General features: G+C 46.7%; 1 protein-coding gene across 3 annotated transcripts in view; it reads left to right on the forward strand.

The window, feature by feature from the left end:
- nr6a1a (nuclear receptor subfamily 6, group A, member 1a) overlaps nucleotides 1-26017 on the forward strand; it is a 124303-nt gene that overhangs the window by 79461 nt on the left and 18825 nt on the right. The window contains exon 1 of one of the 3 annotated variants that reach the window (XM_064354305.1): nucleotides 14133-14349. The exons of the other annotated variants lie outside the window; for them this stretch is intronic. Coding sequence (XP_064210375.1) covers nucleotides 14334-14349 — 16 coding nt within the window. The 5' untranslated portion in view covers nucleotides 14133-14333. Of the gene's footprint in view, nucleotides 1-14132; nucleotides 14350-26017 lie in introns of those variants that run through there. 3 annotated transcript variants of the gene reach the window in all.

Raw genomic sequence — 26017 nt, forward strand, 5'->3', positions numbered from 1 at the left:
TGGCTTCATCATTTTCATTTTACTGAGGAATCACTCGAAGGAGACGGCACCGTTTTAGACCATTTTTATCCTTTGGGCAGTTGAAACGCTTTTCTTCTGGAGTGATGTCAGCTGGGGCAAATCCCGGTGAAATCTTGGAAAGCAAGTGGCATTTGTGTGTGGGGGGGGGAAGGGCGTTTTGTAAGTGTGAATTTAGCAGGCGCTGCGAGCCGGGGATCGCCCGGGTCAGGGACCCCGCGCACTTCCACGGTGGTTTTGGGCCACGCCCAGAGGTTCCCGCCGGTCAGGCTCCCGCTCCGCAGAACAAGGAGAGTTTGTTCACCTCCGCGCGTTTCCAGGAAACGGTGACGAGACACCTGCAGGGGAGGGGAGGGGAGGGAGGCAGAGCCGCTCGTCTCCAGCCCAGAAACCCGATCAGTGGAGGGTGTCGAATGCGCTGCCTGTCACACGGACGACAGACAGACAGACAGACAGACAGGCAGGCAGGCAGGCAGGCAGGCAGGCAGGCAGGCTGGCAGGCAGACGGTTGGGGGGGCAAGCGGGCGGAGGAGGAGGAGGAGAGGCGCGCTCTGAACTTGAACTCCACGCAGGGCACACCACGCCCGTAGCCCAGCAGACGGCCCCTGTTCGCGCGCTCTCCTCAGGAGCTGTGAGAGTCCGTATTGGCTGGGCTAGCAAAAAATTCCTCAAGCATTTTTTTTTTGTTTGTTTTCTGTAGTCGTCGTCAACACTTGACTTGTAGGGGCTGTGACTATAGGTCGGGTTGTGTGTGTGTGTGAGAGTGTGCACATGCGTGTGTGTGTGTATGCGTGTGTGTGTGGGTGGGTGGCAGGGGCTGAGTGTGCGTGTGTGAAAGTGTGTGTGTGCATGCGTGTGTGTATGTCTGTGTGCATGCGCGTGCGCGCGTGCGCGCGTGTGTGTGTGCATGCGTGTGTGTATGTCTGTGTGCATGCGCGTGCGCGCGTGTGTGTATGTCTGTGTGCATGTGTGCATGCGCGTGTGTGTGTGTACACGTGTGTGGTGAGGAATGTGTTCAACCAATCTGCCTTTCAGGAATTCAGCTTCAGCTGTGATTTATCTGAGAAGCTCCTGAGGGTGCTTTTGGAGAGTGGGAATACCGCCCTTCCCACTGCGTTTTGGGGTGCTGGTGCCCAGGCTACAAATAGAGAGAGAGAGGGAATGGAGAGGGATTCACACTGGGGTTCTCTAGGCACCAATCCTGCAAAGACTAGAACAGACACCCTTTGGGAGAGAGAGGGAGAGACAGAGTTAGAGAGAAGGAGAGTCAGAGAAAGAAAGAATTGCAGAGAGGAAGAGACAGAGTTCCATAGAGAAGAAGAGACTGAGAGAAAGAGAGTGTTACACAGAAAGGGAGAGACAAAGAGGGGAAGATAGATAGAGTTTTGCTCCCTTCTATCTCTGAAACTTGTCATTATGATTTTGACTGAGAAAAAAAAAATCTGAATGTCTCATCTTTTTTTCCTTCTCCTTTTTTTCAATGCACGAAACCCCATGTGCCACAAATAACAAACAACGCAGGAGCTATATTTGTAGGGTCCCTCCCAGGAGTGGAATGCTAAAACAGGGTGGTCTCTGGGGGAGGGGGAGTGGGGGGGGTCTGGAACCCCATCTCAGAGGCTGTGGCTATGGACATGTGGCACCAGCAAGGTCTACCCTTCATTTTAATTTAGAGATGGGATACCTTCTGTGTGTGTGTGTGTTTATCTGCTGGACTGTGAATATCTGCGATTGCTTGTGTGCATGTTTTTAGCCATGAATGTGTATATGAATGCGTGACTATGCGTTTAGTTTTGTGTGTGTGTGTGCGTGTGTGTCTGTGTGTGTGAGCACACGCATGCTCGCATTTGCGTCCTTTTAAGAAGGTTACTTGGTTCCTCTTTTCTCCATTTCCCCCGGGGTGTGTAAAGTGCCTGTGCTTGTTGGTACATGTTTTGTACTTCTGAGTTTTTTTGCGTTAAGAGAATATGGGGGTGGGTGGGGAGACTGTCTCCCCCTGTCCCTCAGAGACACCCACGGCTGTATAATCACAGCTTTCAATACGAATGCATTCTAACACCTACACACAGTCCTTTTCCGTTCTCGACGTGAACACACATCAAAACACACGCTAGATACTGCTTAAGCACGGGTGTGTAATACATGCCGCACTTCTGAAGAGTGGTAAATGCATTAACGTGCATAAATGTGATTAAGAAAAAGACGAAAGATGCAGTTCTTCTTCACATTGAAGAGAGGGGTCATGAATTTTTTCCTCTCCTGCTTGACGTCTGATTTTGGCTGCTGTCTCCCTCTACTGGCCGAAGCGGTCCACTGCGCCTCTGTGAGCGCCGTGGCGGTGATGCAGTCCCAGCGAGAGGCCCGCATGCCCCGGCCTAATCCCCTTTGTGTGGAGCACGCTGCGGCGCGTGTGCCCCCGCGGCTAAACGCCGGAAAGCGGGGCGCGGAGGGGGCGGGGTTTTTTTAACGGACCTCCCGAAACACGGCTCTGCTAAGCCGCGCTCGCGGCGCTAACAGTATTCAAATGACGGGGTTATTGTGCGGAGCGACGTATGATGGATTGAATATAGCGTGTGTTCTGGAAAGGGACACAGCTCTTCCAGTGTGTGCTGTGGTCTGACTCTCCACGGCTTGTTGACTGAGAATGGGGGCCATTCTTATATGAATAGTGTTTGTGGACACATGCAGCACTCAAAGGGACGCCAGAAAGCAGGGTGGTTGAGCCCATTTGGGGGAACTGCAGCGAGGCACAGCCTATTTAAATTTAAATCTTCTGCTGCTGCAAAGCTAAACTGTAATATATTCATTTACGTGTTTATTTTTGGCAAGCCTTTTGTTAAGCTGTCTGGCTGAATATCTGTGTTTTATCACAGATTATCACTGTGTTTATGAACTCCTCATGAGGTTATTTTTACTTCCAGTCCCTGTACACAAACATATGCACATGCACACACACATGCACGCACACATAAGTCCTGGGCTGGATAGAGTGTGCTCATGCTGCATCTAACATGAGCATGCTTGTGCATTAAAATTTTTCATTAAAATTTTCTACTTAAAGCCCTGCATTCCCAGCCTCTCTCTCTTGCACCTACTATGGCGCTTAACTGCATGTTGTAGGTTTAAGTATTAACCGCTACTGTCAGTTATGACACTGATGGCTCGGAATCAGCTCTGCCTTGTGCCGGTATGTGCTTAAGCGAGTCATCAGCTAAACGCCGCGCCGTAAATGCCCGCGCGTGTTAATGTGTCGGATGAAAGCCTCTCGTCTGCACGCGGGAACAAACATTCGCCGTGAGTTAGCGCCGTGCTCAGAGCCTAATCCTCTCCCTCTGTCATTCACATTAACGTGAGGCCCGGCCCGGTGGACGCGACTGTAATTATGCTGATGAGTAATTAGTGAGTTTGGCCTGGCTGGTGGAGCCGTGTGCAGGACTGCATGCAGTGTGCCGGCTCGGCCTGTAGGGGGAGTGCATGAGCACCCTCATAGACAGCCCTATATTGTGACCCGCTCAATCACCCACTCTTACCTCACAAGCATCCATTCCCTTCCCTTAGCACACATACATGTTCATTCAGTTCTCTCTCACACACACACACACACAGGCTCACACACACACACGCACACACACACAGACTTGCACCTACATTAAGATATGTGGTATCACTCCATTAAAAATGCTTTGACACCCGTGCGCCCTTCTGCACATTCACAGATTAGACGTGTGTAATTCGGCTTGTGGATTGGATTCATACATATTCCGGCGGCGCACGCAGCAGACGCGGGCACGCTGACGCGCGCGCTCAGACAGGAAGCTGAGCGAGCCGTAGCCCTTTCCCGTCACGCTCCCTTCGCGGATTTCTGCCAGCCTGTCGCCGGAGGACGGGAGCGGTTCTGGATCTGCGAGACGGGCGCGTCGAAACCGCGCACACCGCACGCCGAGGAGCGCGATTTGCACGCCGAGCCGCCAGGTCCGTCAGGCTCCATTACCACGCGGCTTCGCGCCTTCCGGTCACTTCCGCTCTCTCTCTGCTGGCTGCGGTTAAACCCTGTTTCAGTGCCCCCCCCCCCACATAATTCTTTTTACCGAGCGAGGTATCGGAGCCGAGGGAACGCACGTGGTGCCAGTGCGCTCTCGTTTCATTTTCACCTGTGGGGAGCGGCTTATCTTCACCAGCCTCGCCCTGGTGGCGTCACTTAGCGCCACACAGAGCGGATTCTTCCTCAACCCCCCCCCCCCACTCCTCCTCACAGTGGGAGCTTACCGCACGAGGCGGCGGGCGTTCGTCCCGCTGCGCCTCCCGCGTTTGCGATTACTCTGCCGCGAATCGGCTCCTGCGGCTTCCCCCCCGAAAATAGACCCGGTGGCGGGAATTAGGCCGCGGCGGCTCCGGCCCTGGGCCCGGGATGGGGAGGGCGTCGTGCGCCCGGGATTACCCGACGGCGCGGAGCGAGCCCCGCCTCTCGACGCCGGCGACGCGCCTGCTCTCGAAGCCCTCCGCCGCTTTGCATAATTCCCCCCCGAGTCAGAAGCGGCGGAAAAATTATCCCGCGTGTTTAAATCCGTTCGGATGCGCGGAGAGGGGAGGATTAGCTAATCGCTTCCCGTGAGTTCAAAGATTGGAGCTGGGCGTGAAAGAAACGAGCCGGCGCTGAATAGAGAACACCGCGGAATGTTCTAGAAACGTCTCTCCTTCCCCGAGCCCTGGCTTCTGGGTGTTGGAGTACAAACGTCTCTAATGATTGCCTTTGGTTTCTGAAGGTTTAGGCCTGTTGTTTCTGTGCGCTTGTTTGTACAGCGTTGGGTCTGGCGATCAATACAGATGATTCAGTTTTGTTTGCCCGGCAACTGGTCGAAACTCATTGATCTATTGGGCACCAGTGTTCCAAACAACTGCTGTTAAATCTAATCTGGTTGGTCCTCAATCTAATCCACACTTGAGTTGACACGACCTCTGCCTCTGTGGAAGTGCTCCTTCAAAACCGAAGCGATTGCGGAAAGCTGAAGACGCTGGTATGGCTTCAGGGTGTTTCATCTAGATGTGTCTCAGTTTACCTCTGAACGCGTCCTCATTGGAAACAGCCATCCATTTTCATTGACAAACACACACACACAAGATGGAGTCGAGCAATCAATCCAAGAATCTAAATTAATTTGTCAGAACACATTTTTGCACTCGTGTTGCCACAGGGGACATGGGAGAAGAAAACAAAAAACATTGGAACCGAAACCAGAGTCAGAAACGGAAAATGAAACGCCAAAGAAAGTGGTCCAGATAAAGTCAGACGAAATGGAGGGACAGAAATAAAGGAAAGCTGGAATGTACCCGATTACTGGCGAAGTTACAGGGTTGATATAGTAGTGTTTTGGCGTGGATGAGGCCACAAATCACAGCAAGCTTTCATTTATAATTGTGTAATATATATTGCACTATATGTGCTCTACTAGAAAAATATTTTTGAAAGAGAGTAAAAAGAACTGTCTGTATGTAAATGCAGTGTGCAGTAACAGGAGCTCCTGTGATTTTGTGTACATATGTATACTCATGTGAGTGTATTAAGTAAATGGTGTGTGCTGAAAGTAGGTTGCTGATGTGGGTGGGTGGTGCAGAGGGGAAGGGACTGAGGAGAAGCTTTGTCTTAACCAGCCCGCTCAGCTCAGTCATTGTCATACAGTAGCCGACATAATGGCCCCCGGTCCATTTGAATGGGGCTTTGAACTGTCAATGAGCTCCGGGGGCCAACAATGAGCCTGGAACCGGGAGGCTGAAAGGCCGCGGCCTGGGGCCGCAGAGAGAGGGACGGCGGGGCAGGCCGCCGCGCACAAAGCCACACGCGCCGCGGCGCTCCGGCGCGTCCCTCCCCTCCCGCCGGAACGCTGAGCGTCCGCGAAGCTCTGTGCCTGCCGCTCGTCCGTCTCCGCTCACTGCTGTCGACACCGATGCCGGCCTTTCTCACTTTGACCCTCCCACAACCCCCCCGCCCCCCCCATGCCTTCAACCATTAAATTAAACCAGATAAACACGAAACACAAAAAGAGCAGAGTCGTGCCTCTTCAAAGTCAACACCTCCACCATGTGACTTCCGCATTGATTTTGGTGGGTGTGGGGGGGGGGGGGGTTGGGTAAGACTCAGCAAAAGTCTATCAGTGATCGCATTAGCCTGCTATCGAAAAGCTTTTATCGATGATGTGAGGAATATTGCTTACGCCAACACCCCCTCCACCCCTCCCCCTGTTGTCCAGGTGAAGCACTCTGACTGGTCATTTTAGATTCTGACCTTTGCTTGGAAATACAGTCATCAGCATTCCTTCCTCTCTTCATTTTGACCGCCTTATTTTGACCTGAAAAGGGGAATCTCGAAGCTGTTTGCACCTAAAGAGATAAATCTGGGCAGATGTGTGAATTCCCACCGCACCCCAGTACCGTTTCTGAGCCGAAAAACGAAACCATCAAAATGGCACAAATTTGTGTAATTCCGGCATTGCCGTTGTGCAAGAGTGCTCACTCTTGCTTGCTATTCCTGCTCGGAAAAAAAAAAAATCTCACTGCCGTTGTGTCGTCATGCGAATTAGCCGCTCGCAGCCTGCTTCCTGATAGTGGACACAGATGATTAGACTTATCGCAGGCGTGATTCGCCGATAGAGAACGGAGGAGCGGCGAGGCTCCCCCCCTCCAAACCACTGTTCGTGACGAAAGCGGGGAAAGGCTTCCTTCAGGTGTCTGCTTTACGGAGGCACTGATCAAAGCTGAGCGCTTCCTGGCCAGGAACCACATCACAGGACCCAGCCGGGAAGCCTCCGTTTGAACTGAGCACACGCCACCGCGCTTTCATTCCACTGCCAGCTCGCGGTGCACGTATGAATGCATCCCAGGACAGGTTTAGAAAGGGGAACAAAGAGATTGTTCTGTGGACAAAAGAGCGGGGTGTGTTATGTGCATGTGTGCTGTGTTCACGTGCACGCAGGTTTGTGTGTGCCTGCGTATCTATGTGTGTGCGTGTGTGCGTGTGTGTGTTTGTGTGTGTGCGCGTGTGTGCGTAGCTATGTGTGTGGATGTTTGTGTGCATGCGTGTGTATGTGTTCGTGTGATTAAGTGCGTGCGTGGGTATGTGAGTGTGTGTAGGTGAATGCGTGGGTATATGTGTGTGTAAGTACCTGCGTGGGTATGAGAGTGTGTGTGTGTGCGTGGATATGTGTGTGTGTGTGTGTGTGCGCGCGCATGTGTGTGTATGTGAGTGTGTGTGTAAGTGCGTGCGCGCATTGTGAAGTGTAGAGGAAGCAGCTGCCCCTCTGACCCTGTTCCCTGGCCTGGGTTCACAGTGGGGTTGAGGGCCAGCTGCCTCTTCTCAGGGGCACTCCCCTTTCCTCTGTGAAACGGGGGAGGGGTGCATTCTTCTCACCCCTTCCCACAATCCCTGGCACACCCTACCGAGGTACAGGTGCTAAGCCTGCAGAATATTCCTGCAAACAGAGGCTAACTGCTTCCTGTGTTCACCTGCAGTACTGTAGATGATCTGATGGCGTTGACAATCGTATTTTCATTCTGCGTCGTACTGTAGATAGTCTCCCATGTACTACCTGATGTTCTATTGTGAAATGTCTGCCACTGTGGTTCTAGCACTGATGATTGAAACCTTTATTGTGACATCTGCTTTGTGTTAATCAGTGATGGAGTGCCAGGTTTATGAGTTTCCTGGCTTGCTTTTTGAGCCACACTCTCCCTTACCTATGAAGCACTGGTGAAGAGGATATCGCTGAACTTGATGATCTGTGCTTTTGAGTTCAGAGCAAATGTGCAGGCAGCTATCAGTTTTACCTAACTTGCAAATTAGTGATCAGGAATATAGGTTGGGCCACAAATATGCTTGTACCCAAAGCCAGCAGTGGGAAGATGTCACCCCGCATGGAGATCCACTTTGGTGGATCACAGTAAGCCTTGAGATCCTAATGGCTTTAAGATTGCAATTCTTTGAAACTGCTACAAAAATAACACTTAAAGGAATAAAACATGCAAACAAATGATAAGCAAATATTCTGAGACTCGCCAACACCATTAGGATCATAATAACACAGCATAATTACATGTTTTTGTTTAGTTGTTTATATTAATAAAATAAACAGCTTATGCTTATGTTCTAAAAAGATAATTAAATATTGGTCATGTGCCAACTAGTTGGAGTGCTTCTTGAGAAGCTTATGTCAAAATAAAGTAACAATTAATGTAACATTCAAACTCAACCAAACCCTTTACATCAATATTCAGAATAAATAAAGGCCCATCTTATTTTATCCTGGAATTAAATGCTTTGTCATGTTATATTTATCTATCACATTGCTTGATAAGGACAAATTACTGCATTGTAAAATGAATCCATGTTCACTGCATACGACTTGTATTGTATTGCTTGTAGCCAAGGCTAGTTTCCAACACCTGTTCATCTGTAACTATTTCATTATAATTATATTTGAATAGTGCGAGTATGAATAACTTAAATACTGTAATTAAATGTTTAGTAATTGGCCATATTTAAATGAATATGGTTGGCTGGGGTCAACATGTTAAACTAAATGAAGAAACAACATGGTGTCTTGCGTGCACGAAAAGTAAATTGCGCTTTGCATTTCCTGAACGAAATGTAAACTGCATTTTGCATTTTGTGGACAAAATGTTAAATGTGCTTTGCATATCTTCCCCACAGTGTGAATTGCATTTTTGAATTTCGTTCACTAAATGCAAACCACATTTAATATTTTGTGCATGAAATGCACAATGCATTTTGAACGATTACACAGTAAAATGATTATAATACAATTACCATATTAAGTATACACTAGAATTATTTCATGGTGTGGTCACGAAAATGCACTTGTTTGACATGAAAGTGAATTTTGTGGCCACAGATGTACTCTTGTGACACTTTGGCATTTCGTCTTGTGGAGTGCATTTCTTGACCCCAGAATGCACTTTTGTGACAGTTATGCAGCATTTTGCGGCATAAAAGAAGAATTTTTGTCACACTTGGCAAACAATTTATGACACAAAACACATTCTGTAGCCGCAAAATGCACTTTTGAGACATGAAATGCACTTTTTTGACACTTGGTGAGAATTATGTGATCAGCATTTTGCTGAGCTAAATGAATGTGCGTGGCCAAGACAAACTATTTTTCTACATCATGTTTATTTAATCATGGATTTAAATTTTAATGGCCAATATTCCTGACAGGTTAATGTTACTTTTTGATGTTCTCTCTCTGAATTAGCCAACCGACTAACGATAACCAAATCGCTTTTCCCGACATGTTATTAGCTATATAGGCAGTGAGCTTGGTAGGCTAACCACTGTGTTAGTTCAAGCTACTGTGTGTTGGTTTATCATTATCAAGATGACCCCCCACCCACTCAAAAAAAATAGACACCACACAGAAAAAACAAACAGTTCTATGTGATTCATATTTATTTTTTTCATAGGACTTGCTTCCAACTGCCAGCATCCCATATGCCTGGGGCAAGTCTTTCACAAGACCTTTCACAAGAAAAAAAAATGACAGGAATTTCTGAATTGAGATCTGTAATGGCAGCTCAACAACATGAAAATGAAACTTAGCATCACCATCACACGACTACACCAGCCAATCACAATACACTGTGCTTTTTTCGCGGCCACAAAAGTTAATTTGTCTACAAAATGCTCACCTGACCAAGTGTCCAAAATTAAATTTTATGGCCACAAAATATATTTTGTGTAACAGAAGTGCATTTTGTGACCTCAAAATAAATTTCATACCCACTAAATACTCCCACAATTGGACGAATTTCACGATGTATTTTACATTTTTGTTTTGTCGTTTTGTGACACAAAAAACTTTTAACGGCACAACATTTTATGTTACATTTGGTGCCCCGCAACATTTTTAATCTTCTTAAGTAAACTTGTGATTTGGCATTCTAACTGGAAGAAGAAAAAAAACGAGGAGAAAAAATCAAAAGGATCAATGTAAACTGTAAAAATTAAATAAATGTTAGGTGATGAAGTGAATTTAAAAAATCTACATATAGACGTTTTCTCCACACAGATGTAGGAAAACGTACTCTAAAGTATCTAAATGAGTTATCACTAATTATTGATGTTCCGCAACAATTATTAAAACTAATATCAAGTACTTACTAATAGTATTAATTAATTGTGAACTACTACAATAGTAGTCAGTTTAACTAATTGCACATGACAGATCTTGCTAATGTTACAATTCTTTGAAAGATGAGGAGCTAGCACTGTGATTGTTTTGAATAGTTTTTCAAGGAACCAAAACAAAATGGAGGCCATGGACCAGTCAGATCAGTTTTCATGAATGCACTGCTTATTTTCCTCCCACTACCATATCTGGTCTATGCCTGTAATATAATGCAAGTTTCTTCCATTGTGTTTATTCTACAAGCTTTCTGTAATGCTTTGGGCTGTTTGTGGAACTGGAGGCTTTTTCCGACTTATTTGGCCTTCACATTGTGACATATTTCTGAATGTGTGAAATCCGATTGACAGATTTTAAATTGAGCCTCCTCTTTCCCATTATTAAAATGTGCAGTCAGTAATGCTAAATTAGTGTCCATGTTGTGCCTTTATCTGGGAAATGCCATATGGTGCATGGGCAGTGTAGTGTACATGAACCAGAACTATCACAACAAAAGTGAAAGGGCAACATTATTAAAATTGAACATCGATTTTTTTTTTTTTTTAGCAGAACAAGATAAAAGTCAGTAAAAGTCATGATTAAGAGAGTAGGATTTGGCAGTTTCCGAATGAACGTTCCCTTGTGCCCAGTCCAGAACTGTGCTGTAGATGCTTGGATCATTGTCATGGAATCTTGCCAGAAAACTGTTGTTATTCCTCTATTATGAGGGACATATGAATTTACACAGTCTAATAATTTTACTGCAGTTTAACTTCTGTTGACATTTTATCAGAAATTTTAACCTGTGTTGCGATAATGAAATCAGCTGAACAAGGAATTTGAGCAAGACAACCCTTCGCAGTGGAATCATTGAAGAAAGTTCAGAGATAACCTTTACCTGACCTTACCTTCAGGGCTAGCAGGTAACGAGAATGTCTTTTGGTTAGACAGATAGCCAAGGTGGTCTCACGATTCTTCTTTCACCTTTGACTTCAAGGTCAAAGGCAAGAATTGCTGGCTGTGCTCTGCATTTTCTCCAAGCCCCAAGAGTACAGGCAGGAGGTCAAGTGTGGCATATGGGCTCTTGCTTGCTTGAAGTTACTCACTGTGCTTTATAATGTTTGATTACTCATTAGCTGTGACATGGCTAGGTCAGGCCCTTTTGTGTCAGAACATGTAAGCACCATTAAAATTGAATTAAGTTGATTGTGACCTCTGATTTGTTAACTTTTTTTGGTAGAACATATGAACATAGCTCCTTCGCTGATATTCTGTGTGATTTCACTAATGAAGGTCATTTTTACTGAATTGAAATGTTGTGCCCTGCACAACAGTCCAGGGCAGCTTACATGGTTTGCATTTATTTATTTATTTATTTATTCATCCATTCATTCATGAATTATTATTTTTATTTACTTACTTGCTATATACTGAAAGTTCTTTTATACCTGCACTAATTAAGCTATTGAACACACGTGACTAATCGGAAACCTATGTGAAGGCATTGGTCCCAAACATTATGGTCCTCTGTAATGGTGGGGAGGGGCTGTGTATATAAGAAATGCTGTAATTTCTACAAGGTAAATACCAAAGTATATAAATTTTGAAGCAGAGTTAAATCAAGAAAAGTGTCTTTGTCCCAAACGTTGGAGCTCACTGTATTTATTTTTCTGAAATGCCTATTTACGTGCTGTAGCAGAAAGACGTTGCTGAAGGGTACAATGGAAATACACAAACGCAAACCAAACAACGTCCGTCATTTGCGCAGGGGAGGTAGCGTGCTTTCTCAGTTGTCATAGCCCTAGGTGGAAAGTTAATGGCAGTGTTCTGCCTGACTGTTGAACTTGTTCCTTAACTATGCTGTGTTGCCACTTGCCTTTACTGACGCAACAGTGTTGCTGGAAGGGTTCAGTTCTGATTAGTGCTTTAGCAAGGTCTCCCCACGCCAACCTGGCAGCCATTGTGTGCTCGTACTCACCATTCTTCTTATAGTTTTTCACAAGCCAAAATGGTCACCCTTCGTAAATCCTATCCCAGGGAAAATTCATTGCTCTTTCATTCGCGTCCAAATCCTGTGGCAGACCAGGTGGAAATTTTTTTGGCTGGCGGTCCGGTGCCTGTGGTCAGCCCTGTGTGGAGAGAGGGCTTAAGGAGACCCCTCTCTGGCCTGAGCCCTGGCAGAGTAACATATGGTGAAGACCTTCTTATGAGGAGGGGATTAGGCTTAGGAATTTTCTCAGTGACACCTTTGGCCTAGAGTGGTTTAGGTTTTACAGAAATGCCATGGAGAAAGGTCAGGGTGGGAATGTTCCAGAAACCAGGCTCGGTAGAATTAGCCCTGTGCCCATCCATCTCTTGGCAGTAAATGCAAACTCTTATCTTATAACCACCACCCCCCTCAACCAGCACAGGCAGTTTTTATCTTACTAATTCATTTCAATGCGAAAAGCCCTTATCTGTGGCTTCTAAGCAGGCTCTCATTAGCATTAGCATCGTTTGAGTGGACTTGAGCTGGCAGGATGCGATTGGACAGTACAGGATGGAGCAGGATTTGGCTTCTGGGGGGTGCATGAGGTAGGGGAGCTTGTCCCCTTGCAGGACAGGGAAGAGAAAAACCTGTACCCCGTGTTCCTGTTGGGACAGAGCAGGGGATGGACGAAACCTCACGGGAGGTGTCACAACACAGACACTAGCCGAAGGAACATTGAACTAATGGAGCTCTGTTTTCATGCAACTAGTGTTGATTTGTTTATGCGTTTAGCCAAGAAAAATTGCTGAGCGTGTATTTGTGTCATTTGTCTGCTGTGTGTGCATATGTACATCTGTGCAGAACACTGAGGTGATTTAGTTCACTCTTCATCCAGTTTTGCCAGTTCTTTTACAATAGCTGCAATTATCTTATTATTTTGGTCAGTACCATAATTGCATGGCTCTAGCATGGGCCTGCTTTGGTCCATGAATACAAAATGGATTCCACTTTTGTACAATTAGCTGGGCAATGACGTTGGCAGAGAAATGGCTATGCAACCACCGTGAAGAGCAGTGCATTAGATGCCGTTGAACACACTGCCTGGAATATGACTTCAATGTGTAATTCTTTGCACCCGGACAAAATTCACCCTCTTGGCGTACAAGGAACACTCATCGAAGAGGAGGAAATTGGGTAGCCAGCAGCGCCGCAGCTCTCAGGGTTTGGTAGAGAGGAGCAAACAGATGGGCGGGACCCGGCACGCACATCCGAACTAACGGCTGTCTCTTCAATTCTAATTGGTTGTTTGTTTGACGGATGGCCCTTAACTAAAACAACTTACAGAAGCTTTCTTTTTAACTCATTCTATTCTGTTCCATGTATGTGCAGGGCTGGATGTTTGTTGAAGCTGTTCAGGCTAAGTACCTTTGTTGTACAATGACCCACCCGGGAATAAAGCTGATTAATACTGGTCGAATACAAACTTCATTAACTTCTGTGTCACACTGCTTGTTCAACAAATATTGCAGTAATTTCATAAATGTCTTTTTTTTACTTTCTTTGCTAAATTAATGGCTCGGTTGGATTTTATCCTTATTGTTCTGTACATTTAGTCATCCTTTATTCAATCTTGAACTTGTTTAAACCTCAGTGAAGCTAAGTGAGTAAACCCAGGAATGACTGAGTTAGTTTAAGGCTGTGTTGCCTGTTTTGGCCTCCTGTGTTTATCCTGATTCATGCTTTTAGGCCTGGGCTTTTTTAAACAGGAGGGCAGAAGGAGCAGGGGGTGGGCTCATTCGGGTGGGGGGAGCATTGTTAAACCTCTGAGAAAATAGGCCTATCAGTTCCACTCAGATAACCCACGGCCATCATTGGACCTCAAGCCAAGCTATGACCCCAGGGCTTGAACTCTGCGGTCACATGACCTGCCTGTAAACTGACCAGTAGGGCTGGCTCAGCCAGGTTGAGCTCAGAGTGCACAAGGAGCAGCAGCGAGGCAGAGGACAGAGAGAGAGAGAGAGAGAAAGGGAGGGAGGGAGAGAGAGCGTGTGAGAGAGGGAGAGGGAGAGAGACATGAGGCCGAATCTCCCACGGTTTGTGGCTTTTCTCTAGCAGAATACGTGCTTGAATGGCTGCCAGGCAACTCACTGGCAAATCGCAAGAAGCATGAAATGGATACATGGGAAGGTAAGGAAGCCTGAGAGTTGAATGGGGGAGCTGGAGGGTTGGGTCTTTTCCTTTTTTTTTTTTTTTTCCCTCTCACATCACAAGCCACTCATTTGGGTTTGTGTTGGAGAGACATTTGAAAGCACAGTAATTTAATGGCTTGGAATTCAGCTTTTGTTTTTTGCTCATTGATTTATTTCCTTATTTTGATCTTTTCAGATAGGTATTATTTTTTGCATGTTTGCTTGTTTGCATTACAGGTATGAAATTGTATCATGTTGATGAGGCCTAATTGAAAGCCAGAAGGGAATAACAGCAAATGTTTATTTCCTAAACAAAAAAGGAAGAACTTGGTATAAATTAATTTTTTTTATAAATGAGTTTTTGTGGATATATGTTTATGCACTCTATTTTTTGTTTCAGTAATTTAATTACCATGTTTCTTAATTAACTGGGCATACACATTTCATGCAAAATGAGAAAAATAAGTTGCATTTTAGCTTAGCATTTTTGTTTATGGATTCACGTGGTTGAATTATTTGATATCAGGTTTAGTTTGAAAAATCGGTTTCGTGAATAAGGAGCTAATTTGACTAATTAAAGCTAAAAAAGCTTCTGAATTCTTGTCGGCGAATAGATGCTTCTCTGGTGCTTAGATGTGCAGGCTATATGCAGGGCCTCCATTTTGGTGCAGATCTATATGTGTTTGTGCACAGTTAATTTGTGGTATGTGGCTCAGTGGCCCATCTGGAAAAGGTTTTGTATGCAGGCAACTGTTTACTTGATAGAATTGGGGTCATGGTGGCTCCACAGTGCAGTGTAAAGTCCCCTGGGTCTTATTGTGGTCCACAGCTGGTCCAAACTTTGTGTTTTTTTTCCTTTCTTTTTTTCTCTTTCTTTTTTAAATGGTTTTCACCACCTAAAAATTAGAGAGGGTGATTCAAATCAAATTCGGTTCATTCTCAGCAGTTTCGTAGCCAGTTGTGTGTCTGCAGTGTTGGTCCGTATTAGTTGAGATGAAATTGATTAGTATCAGAATGGTGGTGTGGTGACACCCTTCTCCTGGTCTTTTACGCACGCAGTCCCGGCCCATTGCTTGATTAACTCAGCTCAAACTGAGCCGGTGTGAAGTGTAATTGTTTTGTGCGTCGCAGTTAAAGCCGTGCCCGGAAAGGCTAACTTTTCTGATGAGCGAAGGTGACGGGGGCAGGGGGCGGCACCGTATTAATTGTATGCTGATTGAAAAGCGCGACGCTCTTGATCACGTGACGCTGTTGCGCAAACGCAGTTTCTGCCGCGGAGTTTGCCTGTTAGTTTTTTTTATTTTTTTTTTTACCCCCATCCGGCACCTCGTTTGCAGGATGGACATTTGATATGAAAATGAGGTCTCCCTCAATGCGCCGAGGTGCAAAGATCCTTTTAAATCATTTGTTTTCTTGGAAGCCCCTTGAAGAGCTGAACCATTTGCATATGCATGTCAAAGCGGGGCACTTTGCACCGTCCTGACGCGGGGTTAGCTGAGAGAGGCAGCGGGAGAGCAGGAGGGGCGAAATGCTATCTGGCCAATATTTGGCTGCCTGTCTGCGTGCATCACGTTTAGATAGACCGCCGGGCTTCGGTGTTGTGTAACTGGACTCTAGCCTTTGCACCCCTGTGCCCCTGCCCTGAACATGGCCGCTTTGGGAACGGCTGTGTCTCGGTGTTGCCGAGGAAACCCGTAAGGTCAAGGCGACGTCTTCTCGGAATACGCTTCCATTTTACATTAGGTGCTTTTTTTTTGTTTGTTTTTTTGTTTTGTTGTATTTGTATATTTTTTCGTTTTGCGCTTCGAATGCAGAAAGGGATATTGTCGGGGGTTGCCAGTTTTTCTTCCTAAATTGGGTGGAAATGCGTCGCAGGCCGGTGCGGCTCCCAGGGTTTGCGTTTGCGCTCGGTGACGGCGGTGCTCCGTTGGTGGCGAGCGCGCCCGCCGCGTGGCCGCCCTCCTCCGAGCCCTCCCGGCTGCGGGGCGCCGGGCGTCTCCCGCGCCGTGTGGGAACGCTGGCGCTACTGTATTGTCCTCCTCCGATGCGCTAACCCCCGTACCCCTGCCGGGTCTCACCGCTGTTATTGTTTCGGCAGAGAGAGGGTTAATTCCATTCAGTCTTTCATCATGTAAGGACACCCAGCGATCCCTCTCTCTCTCTCTCCCTGTCCCCTCTCTGTCTCTCTGTGTCATTCAGCCAGAGCAGGAAGTCTTATTTCTTTAGCATTCCGGGTGGGGGAAGGTAGTGACATGGTGGGGGTGGGTATGTGTGTAGTAGAAACTGGGGGGAGGGGAAATTAAAGCTGTGTGAAGATCAATAACAGTAGAAGAGGTCAGGGGCTCTGAGCTCTGTAATGCAGGCTAAATTTAGCCAATGCTAAAGCCTGCTTACTGTGGGCTTTTTTTTGTCTTCCTCATGTAGGATTTATACAGAGTTCGTACATCGGTGCCAGTATTTTAACATTCAGACCCCACCGGTAATTTCACAGTGTCTGATGCTTTTGTCTCTAAACTGAGTGATATCCAAACCTTTACCACCCCTTCCCCCAACAACCCCCACCCCCCACCCCCTCAAAGCAGCACACACAAACAGAATCGGATACCCTTTCAAAACAAAGGACCTGTTTTGATGCAGTCACATTTGATTAATTCATTTACAAGTTGTCTTGAAAGACTCTGTTTTGTCACTGGTTTCACAACCTTTTAGTGTGCTTGAAATATTTGAATTCCATCTACAGTAATCAAGCGCTAAACTGTCAATGATTTAAAACTGAAGATGCAATGTTATATATTATTTAAGCACACGTTGTTAGCCTGGTGCATGTTTGCTTGATAGGGAGGTTCTATTGCCCACTTGGCTTTAAACTTTGTGTTGTGAACAACAAAAGTGGTTTACAATTAGACTGTGAATGTGTTACCCCACCCCCCACAACCCCCAACCCCTCTTCCTGTTCACAAAAAATTAAGGGGCTGTTCTCATGATAAATTAAGCTGGTGTGTTTTTGTTGTGTGAGAATCAGGAGTCACACGGATTCAGTGCTGACTTGATTCTTTTTACCATCAAGAAAAAAAAAGAATCAAAACGGTCAACTGAAGTCGGTCGTGGACCATACAGTATGCGTGGCACATGGTCAGAGCATTAAGCGAACCTAAACAGACTGTTAAACCTGAGCTCTTCCTGAGATGCTCTCTTTCTGGTTTATCTTCTCTGTATACCGAGTGGCTTTGGTGGAGATCAGCTTCTGCAGGACTTGAATTGAGGTGCATTATGGGTGTCCGACGCAGCGGAGTAGAACCCAGGCTGCGCTTCATGCGCGCGTAGCATTTGATGGATAAAATAATCGCAGCTTGGTGCGAGAGTTCAAAGACAAGCGCTTCAAAGTGTGTACGCCAACACGCCCTCAAGAGGTCAGGAGCATCTTGAAACTTGACTGCAGACTTGACTGCACCGTGTCAAGTGTGCAGCTGTCGCAATTTTAATAATCTAATATTGTTCTGTCTCAAATTCATTTATGTTGTCAAGACATACCTGTACGTTGTTTTTTTATACTCAAAGACAGGAGTTACTTCCTTACAACTGTAGACATGCATGTATACACACACACACACACACACGCATGCAAGCACACATAATGCACAGGGAGTTACTTAATTGGAGCTGTAGGCTGTAGGCATGCGTGTATAAGTAGCATTCTATACAGAGACAGTTCATTAGAAGTGGACAGAAACACACACAGAAGAGATTTAATTGTAGCCATTCACTATACAGTAACAAGCTCAGAAGATGTTTTTTTCTGTAGCTGTTGACGTACACATACAGACAAAGTTTAAAACACAGGGATATTAGGAACGGCTTATTTGCATTTTCGGGCCCTTGCTTTCATAAAGAGAAGCGTGCATCGTGGGAAAGGATTAAGCCGTAGATACGGTGAGAGTGATGCTGAGAGAGTCATTGGCTTGGCTGAGTACAGTGCATGGGCTAGGAGAGGCTGACTCTAATTAGCGTTTTATGTATCCATGGGAAGAGAGTCGCTGTGGGGCGTCTGCACTGTTAAGCACTTCCATATTGTTCATAGTTCAAGCAGCATCTCGAGCCTAATGGGTTTTTTTTCCCCCTTTTCTAGTTTGGGCTGAGTTTGTCCAAATGCAGTATACACACACCGCCTCATATTGAGCAAACCATTTGAAGCTCAAGGTTGACCTTGCAAGCAAAGTTAAATCTTTGCCCTTTTTTTGTTACGCTTCTTTTCGTTGTCCTTATTATTGCAAACGGCCGTTGTTGAAAGGCAGAAACTCGGTCGCTTCCCCACCGTGGGGAGGGGGGGGGTATGGAGTAGGGAGAGAGGTCCTAGTGGGAAATCCATTTCACTGTGGAACGCCATTTGTTTTTGTTTTCCTGTTTTTTTTTTTTTTTTTTTTCAAAGGAAGAAATCAATATGCTTCTCAGTCATGTGTCGTGTTTGGTAATTTTGGGGTTCTGATTTCCCTAATTTCCTGATGGCTCCCCATTGATTGCTCAAGGACAGCTGGAGCCGCTTGATGATGGAGGCTTCTGAGAGGAGAGCTTTGATTCTGGAGCTGAGGCCTAATTACCCAGCGCACGGATTAAACTAATCAGGGTGAAATTAGCGCAAAGAAACGCCCCCCCCCCCCCCTCCCCGCTTATAAAACGTAGAGTGCAGTGATTCAGTGATTGTGTGTTTCTGGGCTCCTCTTGAAGCCCCCAGGTCTCAATTCATTTTCGGGCCGTGCAATCCTGGAATAAGAATGAAAAGGCACACATTTAATTAAAATGGCACCCCCCCAAAAAAACGATACCTTTAAAGAAAACGGGCACCCCCGCCAGAAAAAAAAGAGGGCTACTGTTAGCCTCAACGGCTTTGTCCCCGATTGACAGTAAACACGGAATAGAGAGAGAGGGACTGTTTTGTAAGCAGAACGCAGACTTTTAAGAAAACCTTGTAAACACACGTGGAGACAAAATGCTCATACGTCAGTTCGGTAAAAAAAAAAAAAAATTCTAAAAATCAGCGTAACATCATGAAAAGGCAACCTTTCTAATATCTTAAGTAAATGTTTAAGAATCCAGGATTTGCACATTTACATAGGATTAGCGCGTTGCCATTGGCTTGAGTGCAATTACCAAATGCTAATGGGAACAACTGGTAATGTCCTTAAGATCTCAGTACGCAGTTCGAGTGGGGTGGGGGGTTGGGGTGGAACCCATCCAGTAGACACTCTTGGGCAGGGATCTCTGTTGTCAGGAGGATGATTGGAGTCTCCCAATTAAACAGAAACAGGATTTGGAGCCTCTTGATCTTGTTATTTTTAATAGAGATGGGCTGGAAAGGGCATATTTCTGGTCAGGGTGGGAGTTTGTTTTGTGGCATTTACGGGAGAGAGAGCGGGGAAGGGTTAGGGACGTGCGTCTCCCCGTGGTCTGGTCAAGTGGAGGGGCAGGGGTGCGCTGCGTGCTTGCTACAGCACGCGTGTGATTTTCGCTGTTAAAAAAAGAAGTGGAATTGCACTGCCGCGGTGTCCTCCTGCTGCGTTTCCCCCCCCCCCACGGGTTTGGTAAGCCTGCGGGTCAGGTTCAGCTCTGTTCCGGCCCGCCGCTGTGGCTGTGAGTGCGTACAGTACCCAGCAGAGCAACCCGCTCGACGCGTAGCGTCCTAGCGTGGCTACGCAGTGCGAGAGATAGCGGCCGTCGCAAATGAACTTTCGCAAAGGGGAACTTTGGTTTGGGTCTTGTGTCGGGGAAGGCTCCTGTGGAAAAGTACAGCTATAGCCCCATACCCCCCACTGACCCCCCACCCCAGCACCCACACCCACACCGACACACACATTCTTTTTTTTTCTACCTCTCCGCTGGCTATGATTGTGATGGAAACGCGAGATAACGCCGCCTCACAGGGACGTCAGTCACACTCTCCCCGTCGCAAAAAACCTCCACTCGCAACTCAACATGACATTGGAGGACAAAAGAGAGCAGAGGGACATGGGAAAGGGCTCAGATGAATGAAAAAAGAGTTTAGACGGATGGCTCAGTACGGTTGTTGGCTTTGTCAAGAGTCCCATATCTGCAGTTTTTTTCCTCCTTGCCATCGCTTTGCTATTGAAAAAGGCTGAGACCCAAAGTGTTTACACTGGAAACGCGTAGTCAGATTTGGGTTATGTGCTGAGCTAATGGTCCTTAGCCCATCTCAGCAAATTTCTCTTTTAAAAAAAAAAAAAAAAAGGACAGAATGAGCGAAACAGGCAGCTTTGGCAGCAGAGGTGTTTTTTCAGTGGCGGAGGTGTTGGGTTTTAAAGAGAGCCCTCTCCATTGAGCCGGTTTAAAGGGCCTGGACTGCATTTCCTGGTTGCGTTAAAGTTAGGAATGAAACCCGGCCTGACCCCGGGGAGACAATGCCGGCTTTAACGGGCCCTGGGGGAGGAATCACGGGGGCGGGGCCAGAAGAAGGGTGGAGTTCAAGATGAGGCTGAGGCCGCTCTTTGTGAGCCCTCTGGCACCATCGCGCCGGTTTAACCCTTCTGTGGCACGGGCCGCGCCGGAACCGCCGCCAGGACCCAGCCCGTCGCGCGTCGCATGGGGCTACGGCGCCCCGCACCACGCCGCCCCGCACCTCACCCCAACATGAAGGGCTTGAGGGGTGGGGTGTCGAATATACATTTCAGCTTTGATTCTGACTGGTAAAAACCTACCATGTTACTGGTGGGAAAATTCCGGAACACTGTGGAGTGTTGAAAACCACCGTCTCAAATCCCTCGCTATTCTGACGTCTGTCTGAATTGTTTGTTTTATTTCTGTCTGTCTTTTCTTTTTGTCAATCTTACTTCCAACATTTTAAGCTGCCAATATCTGAAATGCACCAGAAAATTTGGACTGGAGCATGAAGCTGTCCGGGTAACAAAATAATTTATATTTATAACCGCTGTCTCAGGGGGGTGTGGTGTTTGGCATGTTTTCATTCATTTTCTTGTGTTTCTTATTATAAAAACTGAAATGTTATGTTAGCTTAACCTTGGACCTGTCAAAGACAACTTTTTAGAGTTGCAGTTATATTTACTTTGTTGCCCTTTGAAGGAAAAATCTGTACGGATTTTGGCCGCGTGTAATGTCGGGAGTAAGCTTAAGAACTGAAAGAAAACCAGGACTTGACGGGGATGTCAGAATTGCGGAGACTTTTATGCTGCGGTTTCAGGCACCCACCACATCTTCCCACCAGTCTCATGTCACAGCTCTTTTACCAGTCAGAAGCGAAACCTGAAGTGTATTTTTCCAGCGAGGACACTGCTAAGGACCTGTTCAGAACGATGCTGGGCGGGAGAGCCCGCTGCTAGCCGCCTTGCGTTGGCTGGGACGCGGATGGCGGTCCCGGGGGGGAAAAAAATCAACGTGCGAGTGCAAAGCGTGCGCGCGTGCGCCGCTGCCCGTATTTACAAAATAAGAGCGCTGCAATGGACGTGCTCCGCAAACACAGACCCGGTGTCTCAAAGGGGCCTCATTCATACCGCGACAACGGGCTCACGCTCACTTTCAAAACAGAATGCATTGCGCCGCTCCTGCTCTCTGAATTTCCCTGTTTGGCGACCGCGTGCATTGTTGGCTCATTCCAGTTCTCCCTGTGACCTGAATGCTCATCATTCACCAGCGTCCTGAGGCAAGGTTCTCTTGCAATTGAGAGCAGTGGGGACTTAAATATGAGCTATGAACTCTTCCTTCATTGTTAATTGCTCATTGTTGACTGTAAAACCCTTTTGTGTGAACGGTCAGGCCCTATTGTCCCTGTACAGTATGACCACCCCCACGCTCCCTAAAAGAGACAAACCAAAAGCCAGTCCCTTTTAAATGTTAATGCCCCCGGGCTTTAGAAGTCTCCCATTCGCCATTTAGCATATCTGTGAGAAGCTCTGAGAAGCGCATTCCTTCCTTGCTAATTGCTTTCAGAACATGAACCTGGAGTCTCGCTGCACCCATATCCTCTGTCACTGAGTAAACAAAGAGCAGCGCCCGCTCTCCTTCTCACAAACAGTTTCTCCCCCCACACCTGTTGGTCAAGGTAAAAATAAATAATTCAAGCTTTAAAACTGACCGTACTGTAATGGAACCGCTAACTATCGCTAAAGCGTTCAGTTATTGAACACAATTTCTTCTCTTTTAGATAGCATGTAGAAAATGGTGATATGAATTGTGGGGGGAAAAAAAAGTCAAGTTGTCTATTGCCATTATATTTGAACTGGAAAATTGTATTGAAGGTGGATTAAGAAGGCGATAAAAGGCAGTGTGAAGTTATACTTCCTCTCTGGAAGAGGGACCAGTAACAATTTCAGAAAGTGCACTGTTTGGGCCACTCAAAAAAAGACAATGGAGAACTCATTACTCCACATTCCACCATTCAGCTCCACTTCAGTTTTTGGCCTCGTTAGTTTATTTATTTATCGGATTTGCGCCAGGCTTCAGTTGTCTCCGGAACGGTGCGAGAATGTGAACTTTTTCCTTCCTCCCTCGCCGGCTCTTCTTTTCGTCACGCCTCCGTCACGTCCCCACAGCTGAGCGCTTTCTCACCGCTCCCCGCTGCTTTGCATAAGATGAAAAGGGCGGGATCGATGTAGAGGTCATTGCTAACCGAGGTGCGGGCTTCCCGAAAGCTGCCATTCTTGCACAACAGGCTTACATTAATTAGAGGGAGTGACAAATCCCCCGGGTCAGGAGGCAGTGACCGCTGAGGATTCTGGGTAGGGCCCCGCCGGGACGGCGCGGCACCCCGGATCAGAACCCCCGTGCTCTGCCCGTTCCCATCCCTCTCTCTCTCTCTCTCTCTCTCGCTCTCTCTCTTTCTCTCTTTTCCGCCTCTGTCTCCATCTCTCTTTTAACTCTCTCGGGGCTGAAAGCTCACTGCTCTTACTCCAATGGAGAGAGAGAGAGAGAGGGGAGGGAAATGGAAACAATGCCTTTAATGGGCTGGGAATAGGCCTCTCTGTCACTCTGTCGTCCGCGCTCGGTGCGGCCGCCTCGCTCTCTTCTCCCCCGTCTTCCTGTGCGGTGGGCGAGCAGTAGTCCCTCTCTGTAAGGGACACGTGTGGCCTGTATTATTCTGCCGCTGGAAAGATTTGATCGTTCAATCATTGGAATCCCATCGCGGCACCGGGAGACGGGGCCATCCTCCCTACTCGCTGGCGGGGGGACTGAGGGGGTTAGAGGTGGGCGTGAGGGGAGCAACTGTCCCATGTAATGCCTCATTAACCTGCAAACATGTGTGATGGACAGCAGAGGTGACTGATATCATAATTATGAACGTAAGTCACGGAGGGGCTGACTTGGGTTTTTTTTGTTGTTGTTTTTTTCTTCTTCCTTTTCCCTCTCTCTCTCTCTCTCTCTCTGTGGTTTAACCCTTTGTGTCCGATGAGGCTTGACTTCCAGCAGCACACGGGCGCATTCCAGCTAGCTCAGGCCTTTGCAGAGCTGGGCTATTCACCGTTACCATGGCGTCAGCCCATCTGTTCAAGGTTTTATGAGGGGGGATGGTGTGTGGCCGTGTGGAGCGGGGAGGAGAGGGGTGGGGGGTGGAGGAGGATGGGGGGGGGGCTATAGTGAAGGGTGGGGGGGATTGAAGGAGGTGGGGGTGGGTGTAGATACCACTAAGTCCCTAGACAGCGGAGAAAAAAGAAAACTTAAGAGCTGAGCTTAATTCTCTCCCTGTGCGGCGGGTTTCATCTGCTGGAGGAAGGTGGGGATTATTCCATTTCAGATTCTACACAGCCTTTTTTTAAATTTATTATTTATTTTCTGTTAGTTTGGGCTCCCTCATCTCCTAAGACAGGAAATGCAGCGGTGGTGCACTGCGGCACTTGTGCTGTTACCTTGGTGATTGACACAGCTCAATAATTTTTTTGTTGTTGCGTTCCATGGCGTATTGTATGCCTCCCATTAATGTAAGTCTCTGTTTCGCTTCCTTTGAATGGGACGCGTGTATACAAAGACTCACAAACACTCAAACGTGTACACACACACGCACACACACACACACGCACACACACACTTGCACTGGTAAAGCATAATGGCATTTATACATACGGTAAATACGCCCGCTACAGTGTTGTTTAGGACACGTTTGTTTCCGCCTTTATGCTGAGGAAATGGTGACATTTAAAATGTAATCGCCGTTCCAAAATGGATCCCTTCTCGTGTGTGTTCAGGTAGAATGGAGACTGTTAATGAAATGCAGCAGCTGCCTCTCAGGCTGTTCTGCACAAGGAAGAGATTATCTGTCTCTGCTCTTGCAGTAAGCAGAAAAACAGCGCTTTTATAATATCACAATGCAGTTTGTTTGCCAGTGAAATATTGATATCCGGTCCATGACAGCTGATTTTCCTCATGTGAATGCGTGCAGGTTTTATTCTTCCCAAATCATGTGACAGTTCCATCTGGTTTATGTGTCCTGGTTTTCTCCGTAATCCAGTTGTCACTTTGCAATGGTGGAGGATATTTAGATGCTGCAGGGTGTGTTGGACTCTGATAGACACTTGATTGACTTGTTAAAAGGTGACAGCAATTAGCCATGCGCTGAATATCGACCCAAACTGATGTATTTTTTAAATCATTCAAGTGTGTGCATGTGTCAGTGTATGTGTGTGCGCGCGTGTGTGAGTGTGTGTGTGTTTGTGAATGTGCTTTTGTTGGCTCATTGTACAGTCAGGAGGCCGATAGTACTGTGCAGTGTGTACCAGATGTGCTAGTGTGTTCCAGCCTGTAGCCAGAGCTACAGGAGCTGGACCCCCTTCCCAGGAAATGACCTGAATAATCAGGGCGTGTGAAATGCCTCTCTGCTGGGAACCGCGGCAGCTCTCCGGAGCATCCCTGCCTGAATTTCCATCATGTTACTGTACAGCGTCCTTATTGAGGGAATGACCTGGATTCAGTCATGTGAAAGTGGAATTGTTTTACTGGCATTTATTTGTAAGTCAGAGCTGATTGTCAGGCCATTGTCTCCTTAGATATGTATTCAGTCTTGCAAGGTAAACGACAGAATGGTGAATGACAGCCATTTTGTCCGGAGAGGTGGATTCGCTGCGAGTGGAGCTCCTGTATCTCCTGGTTTAGTAGTACACTGTGGATGTGAGCAGAGCTTCTTTATCTCCTGGTTTACTAGTACACTGTGGATGTGAGCAGAGCTGCTTTATCTCCTGGTTTACTAGTACACTGTGGATGTGAGCAGAGCTGCTGTATCTCCTGGTTTACTAGTACACTGTGGATGTGAGCAGAGCTTCTATATCTCCTGGTTTAGTAGTACACTGTGGATGTGAGCAGAGCTGCCGTATCTCCTGGGTTAGTAGTACACTGTGGATGTGAGCAGAGCTGCCGTATCTCCTGGTTTAGTAGTACACTTGATGTGAGCAGAGTTGCTATATCTCATGATTTAGAGATACATTGTGGATGTGCAGAACTGTACTCTGCAGTGGATGTAGAAACTGTGCTCTATGGCAACAACGTATGGCTGTCAGAACTTGTACACCATTTGGATTGGATCTGAAATGTTTTGAGAACACAAGAAGGTGACTGTCAATTTAATATGAAATATTCCACAATAGTCACTGTACACTTTATTTCCTATTTTGTAATACTTGTTATTTTACACCTTTCTGTATTAAGGGTCTGTCTTT

Source organism: Anguilla rostrata, chromosome 10 (assembly GCF_018555375.3).
Source record: "Anguilla rostrata isolate EN2019 chromosome 10, ASM1855537v3, whole genome shotgun sequence".
In the NCBI taxonomy this organism is placed as follows: domain Eukaryota; kingdom Metazoa; phylum Chordata; class Actinopteri; order Anguilliformes; family Anguillidae; genus Anguilla; species Anguilla rostrata.